Source organism: Megalobrama amblycephala, linkage group LG12 (genome assembly GCF_018812025.1).
Source record: "Megalobrama amblycephala isolate DHTTF-2021 linkage group LG12, ASM1881202v1, whole genome shotgun sequence".
In the NCBI taxonomy this organism is placed as follows: Eukaryota; Metazoa; Chordata; class Actinopteri; order Cypriniformes; family Xenocyprididae; genus Megalobrama; species Megalobrama amblycephala.
In genome coordinates, this window is record NC_063055.1 from 38,757,842 (window position 1) to 38,766,846 (window position 9,005).

General features: G+C 38.2%; 1 protein-coding gene across 1 annotated transcript; it reads left to right on the forward strand.

Moving 5' to 3' along the window:
• The first annotated feature begins 539 nt into the window (after positions 1 to 539).
• On the forward strand, positions 540 to 3,644 carry LOC125280495 (zinc finger BED domain-containing protein 4-like). Its single transcript, XM_048211065.1, has 2 exons — positions 540 to 2,382; positions 2,688 to 3,644. The coding sequence occupies exons 1-2, from the start codon at positions 937 to 939 to the stop codon at positions 2,946 to 2,948; spliced, it is 1,707 nt and encodes a 568-aa protein (XP_048067022.1). The 5' UTR covers positions 540 to 936; the 3' UTR covers positions 2,949 to 3,644.
• The last annotated feature ends 5,361 nt before the right edge of the window (positions 3,645 to 9,005 follow it).

Here is a 9,005-nt window from a genome sequence, read left to right on the forward strand (position 1 = left end):
ATTGATCCTTGTTTTAAATTATAGAGTTTCTCACCAGCTGAAAAATCCGTGATCGGTTTCCCGAACACTTCCCGGAAGTGGGAAATAAACAACGAGTAGGATTGGGTTACAGCGCCCCGCTGGGACCAGATGGAATCGGCCCATTTCAATGCTTTGCCGCTGAGCTGAGAAATGATGAATACAATCTTGGATGTGTCACTCGGGTACAAGTGCGGCTGCATCTCCAGGACCAGTGTGCATTGCAGCAGGAATCCGCTGCAATCCTCCGCCGATCCTGAGAAGGGCGCCGGTTTGGCCATGGGACTGGCGTACGGCGGTAATGAAGGAGAACTGTTGTCATTGGCGGTGGTGTTCGCTGGTGCAGGTGAAGGGACAGTGACTGGAGATGGCGGTGGTGGATTGATGGGAAAAGTGCGTCGAAGCGCATCCACCAGTTCCTGAAATGGGTCAGGCTGGCTCATACTGGGTCTGCGGTGTTGGTCCGGTCTTCTGTTACGGTACACAGGAGACAGACACAGATGTAACAGGTAATGGTTGGTTTATTGACCACAGTAGAGCAGAGGATAACACACAGGTGAGTGAACTGGTTGAAGATACTGTTGAACGGGTAATATGAGGAATAGTTACTGTCCTTTCTTGTTGCAGGTAGAGACACATTGGAGCTTGGAGATTAGGGATGCACGATAATATCGGCACAACATCGGTATCGGCCGATAAAAGCTTAAAATGACCATCATCGGCATCGGCCGATATGAATATTTCTGCCGATGAGCCAAACCGATAGGGGGGCGTGTTTCATGTGCGCGCGCGACGACCATGAACGTAGCCTGAGCGCCAAAAACTTAAACTTACAACATGTCAGCTGTGTGGAGGCATTTCGAGATCTGTCAAACAGATAACAAAGTTGCTATTTGCAATATTTGTAAAGCATAAGTGATGCGAGGAGGCGTAAAACAACAGTCTTTCAACACTACAAATATGATTACACATCTTAAGAGCCGTCATCCTGAGCAGCACCAAGACTTTTTAAAAAGTAAGAAGGAAAAAATGCCGGCAAAAACCCATCAGCAGCCTCTACTTCAGTCCTTTGACAAAGCTAGAAAATACAACAGCGACCACCCAAAGGTAAAAGATCTTAACGACAAAATAATTGAATTTATTGCTCTTGATAACCAGCCGTTTAGCGTGGTGGAAGATGTTGGCTTCAGGAGGCTAATGATGCACCTAGAGCCGCGGTATGCTATGCCTAGCCGGCGCTATTTTTCTGACGTGGCCTTACCTGAACTCCAGAGTGTTGTCGCCAGTCAAATTGAAAAGCTCCTTGCCGGCGCGTGTCACATTAGCTTCACCACGGACATTTGGACATCAAGCGTGAGTCCTGTAAGCATGTTGAGCCTCACTGCCCAGTGGATAGATGAAGATTTCACCCTTAAAAAAGCTGTCCTACACTCACAGGAATGCTCCGGTTCTCACACAGCAGCTGCAATTGCGTCCGCATTTGAAAGTATGTTTGGGAAATGGAAAATAGAAAGAGAACGAGTGCATGTCGTGCTACGTGACAATGCCCGTAACATGGCTAAAGCTATGATGGAGTTTGGTGTGACAAGTCTACCGTGCATGGCACACTCACTGCAACTGGCGGTGAATGACGGTGTCCTGTCTCAGCGCAGCGTGGCGGATGTTGTGGCCGTGGGAAGGAGAATAATTGGACATTTCAAACACTCCCAGCTGGCATACAGTCGACTGGCGGATGTACAGAAAGAGCTCGGAATGTCGGTAAAACGACTTCAACAAGATATCGCTACCAGATGGAATTCGACATTTTATATGATGCGAAGCTTGGTCGAGCAGAAAAGGGCACTAGGTGCTTATGCCGCTGATTTCGAGCTTCCTGCAACTTTGACGGCAAATCAGTGGGGAATTATAGAAAATATGATCACACTTCTCGCCCCCTTTGAGCAGCTGACCAGAGATATAAGTTCTGCAGAGGCTTCTGCTGCTGATGTGATCCCCGCGGTTGTGGCACTGACACGACTGCTTGGCCGGCCGAGTGACACGGACAGAGGAGTGCAGACTACCAAAACTACCCTGCTGGAAGCCGTCAATCATCGCTTCAACGGTGTGCATTGTGAGGCACTTTATTCTGTTGCAACCATGCTTGATGCCCGCTACAAAGACCGGTACTTTGACGAGGAAAAAAAGAGGAGTGCTCGCGACCTGTTGCTCAAAGTTTTGGATGACATGAGCGGCAGTGCAGATGCCAGCACAGAGGATCCCCCAGAGAAGAGGACCCGAACAGGATCACTGCTGGATATGTATGACGAAATTCTGGAGGAGAATGTCATGTTTGAGGAGCAAGACAAGACCGCGTCAGCGTCACAGGTAAGCATAAAACATGCACAAATGTAGGTTATTATTTAAAAAAATATATATATTTCACTTTTGGACCGAAAGCATCCTAATTAATGATGCGACTTTCACTATTATTATTCTGCAATGTCATAACATAGATAATCGCCTATTTATTATCATAATTCGCTATGTGTACGGTAGTAATAATAAACGTGCAACTAATAAATCATTTGATTTCTGGAAAAAAACGTTAGAGCTCTGTTAATGCCTAAAGCATAAAGTAAAAAAAATATATATATCCGTAAGTAATATTTTGGTATTCTGTTACTTCATAGGTCATCTCATACCTGGCCGAACCCACAATTCCCAGGAACCACAGTCCATTGGAGTACTGGAAGTGCAACCAGGCCCGTTTCCCTGCCCTCGCTCTTGCTGCACGCAAGTACCTGTGTGCGCCTTGCACAAGCGTTGACAGTGAACGGCTTTTTAGCGTTGCCTCTGATGTGATGGATGAAAAGAGAAATCGAATGGACGGTGAAAAGGCAGAGATGCTCATTTTTCTTAAGAAAAACCTACCTCTGGTATTAAAAAAATAGCTGAACAGAAGCCTACCGGTCAGCCGAAGTTGTCACCCTAGTTAGTTGGACTGAAAAGGTTTGCACCACTCAAGTTCAAGTAAAGGATAAGATGTCCTTGTATTTTTATTTTATTTTTTGTGGCTCACAAGATAATATGTGGAGCTTGGTTTTAAGTTTGATTATACTTTAAAGTGGGTCCTCAGGACTGAAGTGGAGGTCTGGACTACAGCTGCTTGTTTTGTGCACTTGAAGTGTTTTCTGTAAGTTTCAGTACAATGTCATGTTAACCACTATGTTGGGGGAGCATTTGGTAGACCTGTTCCAGTAGGAAAAGATGTAAAAAAATATTTGAAAATTTATTTGTATTTATTTTACTTTTAAGGGCTGAAGTTTCAAAGTCTAAACTTAAAAATAAAATGTTGCACTGGCATATCATTTATTCTCCAAGTGAAATAATTGACCTGTTTTTCAGGTGTGAATGTCTGTCTACATTTGTAAAATAATACATTTATGGTAGAATCAGTACAGAAGAGATACATGGATTTCTCTTCAGTAAAATTAAAGTTTAAATATATCAGGCGAAAAATTTGTATATATATCGGTATCGGCATCGGCCAAAATTATTTTGAAAATATCGGCATATCGAATATCGGCCAAAATCCAATATCGTGCATCCCTATTGGAGATCGTTGGAGAACTTTGGAGCTGACGGAAACACACCCACACAACAGACGAGGCACACAGAGGGAAGGAGGCACACAGAGGGAAGGAGACACGCTGGAGACAGGTGAGTATACGAAGAGGAGTCCTTGAGGTAAGCATAACAGGAAGTATATGCGAACGAGACCGGACATAGAGTGCTGTGTGAGTGTGTGCTTTATAGTGCTGTTGATGAGTGGAGTGATGAGGTGCAGGTGGCGGTGATCAGTACTCTGGAGACAGCGTGCTTTGTGATTGGGTGATGTTGGAACCTGACGTGTCTGTGACAGTACATGACTGTGGGGACGAGCACTTCTGTGGCGCTTGGAATTTTTATAATTAATTAAAAAACAAATATTGCCACATTGATGCTCAAGAAGGTTTAATTGTTCAAATAACATATTGTTTCATATTAAAGTATATAAAAAATTGTAATCCTTAAGTGTTTTTCAAGTGTAATATTTCTGTAAAGTCTTGGGACAGAAAAGTGGACGTTTCTGTAGAATGACCCAACTATGAGTGCTCTGAAGCAGGAAAGTCTCGACAGAAGCCAGGTTATCCTGATATATTTTCTGTCGATATGAAAAATTGTGTAGATTTATCAATATAGCGATTCTATTACGATGTTATGATGAACTCCACTATGTCCTGAGTCGTTCAAAGCGTTTGTATAAGGATACTGATTGTTAGAAGGCAGCTGTCTGACTCTGTCAGAGATGAAGAACAGGAACTGTGTGTAACATTAGCAACACATTATTAGCTGTTTGATAACGTAGTCAAGCAAAAGGCTAATCATATTAATTCATATGAATTAATGACAGAAACGTCGCAAGGGCTGTGCCAAGTGTGTGAGCGCATAGTGGCTCGCGACAAAGTGACAGCTGACTTGAAGTAAAGCCAATAAAGTTCATGTTTTTGTCCTTCGAAATACTTTAATACTGTAAAACATAGCTAAAACAATATCGCTCTGAGCGTGTGACTGTGATTCATGTGCATATTCAGCAAGTGTGTTATCGCACGTCAAGTTCTGAGAAAGCTTTATTCAGTCCATTATAAATTATACCTGATAAGATCAAGTAAATACGCTGGAAATCCACGCTCATTCAAGGATGTGCATTTGTTTCATGTACAGAAAGACAAGGGCGCCTACAGGATTTCACCTGAATGTTTTTTTAAATCTGAAAACTAAAAGCAACGAAACTGTCAAACATCCATTAGCATGTTCACGGAGGAAAACGGCTGAGCGAGTGGAGTCGGAGCTAATTTGCATATTCATAGATCCGTTCATATTACATGAGACAAGGGTTTACAAGCTATTTCAAGGCATGAAGAAATTTTTTTTCACTTGATTTTTTTTTTTTTTTTTTTTTTTTTATATGTAATTTTGGTGATCAAAGATGAGTTTTAAGGGATAAAATATTTGACCACAGGGGGACTTTAAACTATAAGCAATAGCACAAATAAATACAATAGAAAAAAGACACAAATGAAATAATCAGTGTTTTTCAGGTACAGAAACTGATTAAAGTAATCAAATGTAAAATAACACTGCATATAATCTTCACTGTACAAATTAAATAAAGGTTAACCCTTATTAAAGTTACACAAGATTTGACAGTTTATTTATTAAATATCAAACATCTAAAAGGTATGAATGATACTTGACATACATGAACTTTACAGTTGGTTTTGTGACTGTAAGTCATTCTCTTAAAATGCTGTTTAAGTTAGAAACGTGAACACCGATGTTGCATGTATTTTTAATAATGAAAATATGTGTGAAATATTTTAAAGTGAAATATTCATTGTTTAAATATACGACCATGTTGAATTTCAGAACACAAAAATACAAGCCTTAGTACAATTCAACAAGCTTTTTTGTTTCAAAAAAACATTTGTCATTATTTTATTTCATAACTACTTATTCTACAAAATGGCGTATAGTGCATAAGTACCCAAACTGAGACGCACCTAAAGACTTTTGGTCACTCTTTAATCTCTGTTCTAGTTCTTCTGATATGATTGTTGGATCAGAACTTGATTCTTACCAGGAATCATCAGCAGAGCGAAAGTCAAGATGATCCTCATCCTTCTCTCTTATTAAATGATCTTCTCAGTAGATTCAGTTCTTCTGAAGCTCTTCTGAAGTGTTCAGATGAGTTTGAATGTTTCCTGGAAGCACCTTTAAAATAAACTGCCCACTTCCTCTGATAGAAAGAGAGAGAGAGAGAGAGTATAGAGAGGGAAGTGACACTACTTCACTCATTTTTAATAAACACACAAACAGAACAGACACGAGCAGATAAAACTCATTATTAAGAGTTATTTTACATTTTCACAGAATGATTCTGTTTCAAAGGCTTAGTATTACAGGGTTTTTTTTCCAGATCCGTAATTTTGAATGTTTTTAAATGACTCAAGAGTTTAATGAAGTGTTTCTTCAGAGCATCACATTCATTTTAAAGATAGAGATCAGCGGTTCCCATGGTAACTGTATAATTACACTGCCGACTGATTAATTTTGCACATTTATAAAATGAGGTGTCACTCATCTCTAGCTGTGTGCTGATCCATCAATTATATATTTATAGATTTTATTATTGTGATCTCTATTATCCCAATGTGACCTTTAATAGCTTTCTACTGTATTTTATAAAGTGCTTTTGACTAAATTAATTTATTCTCTATGTCAGAATCAATCAATCAATGATTAAAACAGGAACTTTAGAGTTTGAATTGTTTGATCGGTCTGACTGAGCTCTACACATAGACTGTAAAAAATCTCATGTTAATCTTACAGTTTTTATCAGTTGCTAACATACTTTTGTCCAATCTTTAGTCACATTGATCTGAGCAATACTTGATCTGAGATCTTGTCGATGCTTCATAAGCTCTTTGTGGCTCTTGTAGAAGCAGAAACCAAGATGGTGTCAGAAATATCTTACAAGAGCAGCTGAGATTTAATTGGAGTTAATCACTTCAGGTGAAAAAGATGTGCATTATTTCACATGAGCTTGATGATTAGTTCTTGAGAGACGAGAGTCTGATGTTTTATTCTGAACACAGAGACCTACTCAGTTATTAACCCTGTGTGTATTTATATATATATATATATATATATATATATATATATATATATACACACACACACATTTTTAATAATACAAATAATACATAAATTATTTTTGTTTACTTCTCATCTATACATTAATGTTGTGTTTTGGGAGATATGAAGTACTTTTGTACCTATTTACCACAAAATTCCTCAACTACACCATTAGCTTGCATGTGAAATATTACATTTTTATGAAAAAATCACTTAAATGATTATCTAAATTAAATATACAATATAAGCTGTTTCTGGATATTGATCTGGTGTTAGGTGTAGAATTCTGCCATCTGCTGGTTAGAGATTAACCTAAAAGAATTAAGAAAGAAATTGTTTTGACCAGCAGGGGGCCATAGAGAGCCATTCATTTTACTGGATGTGGCTCATCATAACTTTTGTGAAACATTTTGTGAACTTTTTTCTAAACTCTTCACACAGTGAGCACAACAGAAATCTCTGTGGGATAAACTGTGGATCATTTATCATTGCTTTGGCACAAAAGGCATTCAGTGACTAAATCTTTCAAATTACATTAATTCTTTACTCACTTCAACACAACAAACACCAAAACTCAGTGTATTAACAGGCCAATTGCACATGCTTATATACAGTTTTCAAAACTTCAGAACAATAGCATAATACAAAACTGAATAAGACAGAAATATGCTGCATTTCTACAGTAATATTGTAATATTGTTTTTAGATTCAGAAATATATTCTGAATCTAAAACATCAGACACCATCAAAGCAATTAGATGAAACTGAACACCTTCACAAGCGTTAGTCTTTCAATTTTATTATCATCCATTCAAAGGGAATAATTTTATACTGTAATGTAAACATGGTAACATAAATTGCAGTGAATTATAAATAAAATGTGTGTGTGTGTGTGTGTGTGTGTGTGTGTGTGTGTGTGTGTGTGTGTGTGTGTGTGTGTGTGTGTGTGTGTGTGTGATCATAAAGATCATAAAATCTTACTGAAATGAAGGAAACATTTTTTCTTTTCTTAAAAGTAAAGTAAAAGTTGATCGGGTTCATATTGACCCCAATGCACAAATGCAGTTTAAAGGGTGTGCAGACTTATGCATTTGAGATATTTTACGTTTTTATTCATATCTTTTTTTTTTAGTGTCACTTGCTTTATCATTGTTTAATTTTTTACATCACAAAAAACAGCTGTGGTAACATGGGTGTGTAGACTCTTAATTTATCTGTAGACACACAAAACCTGAATACATCGATATACATTTACAATATTTACAGATGAGACATGAAGGCACAGTTTGGTTTGAAAACCATACCTCTGAAACCCTCTGCTCAGTGCAATGCGAGTGGATCGATGAACGTGTTGAAGTTGTACTGTGATGAATACCTCAACTATTACAGTCAAGCAGATGGATGAAAATATTCAGTTTGAAGACTGTTAGTTACACAACACTAAAATATGATGTTAGTAGATGTATTTGTGATCATATGATCAGCTGAGCATAAGCCAAAGCAGAATGATTTTTTTTTTGTTCACCACACAAAATAAAGCGCACAACTCCACCACCTTCATGTCTGAAGCCAGCTTCATCTCTTGACTCCGAGGGCACAAAATTGAAAATGTGCTGTGGCTGCTGGGAAGATAAGATTTGGAGGGAAAGAAATCTTCACTTTTCAATTACAAGTTCTGGCTACAGCTTAAAAATAGATATAAAAATAAAAACTTCTGAAAGCAGTTTTTACTCAGGCTGCTGTTTCATACATACATCATTTCACTAGAAATATTAAATCCATGGTGTCATAGACTAAATCATTTAGGAGATTTTGCATGGTTTATTCAGGTAGATTCCATTAAAGAAATCTGGAATCTACCTAAACTGCACAAAGTGAGTCGATTCCCAGGAGAATGGCTGCTGTGATCAAAAACAAGGGAGAACCAACAAAATAGTTAATAATCACTAGTAAAATAATAGCTTATTACATAATTAGTGCATGCTTTATTTCCTGTGAGCTTTTCAGGTTTTTTTAATGCCTTTTTTGCCTAATACAATAAAACCTATATTTAAAGAGTTAGTTCACCCAAAAATGAAAATAATGTCATTTATTACTCACCCTCATGTCATTCCACACCCGTAAGACCTTCCTTCATCTTCAGAACACAAATTAAGATATTTTTTGATGAAATCCGATGGCTCAGTGAGGCCTGCATAGCCAGCAATGACATTTCCTCTCTCAAGATCCATTAATGTACTAAAAACATATTTAAATCAGTTCATGTGAGT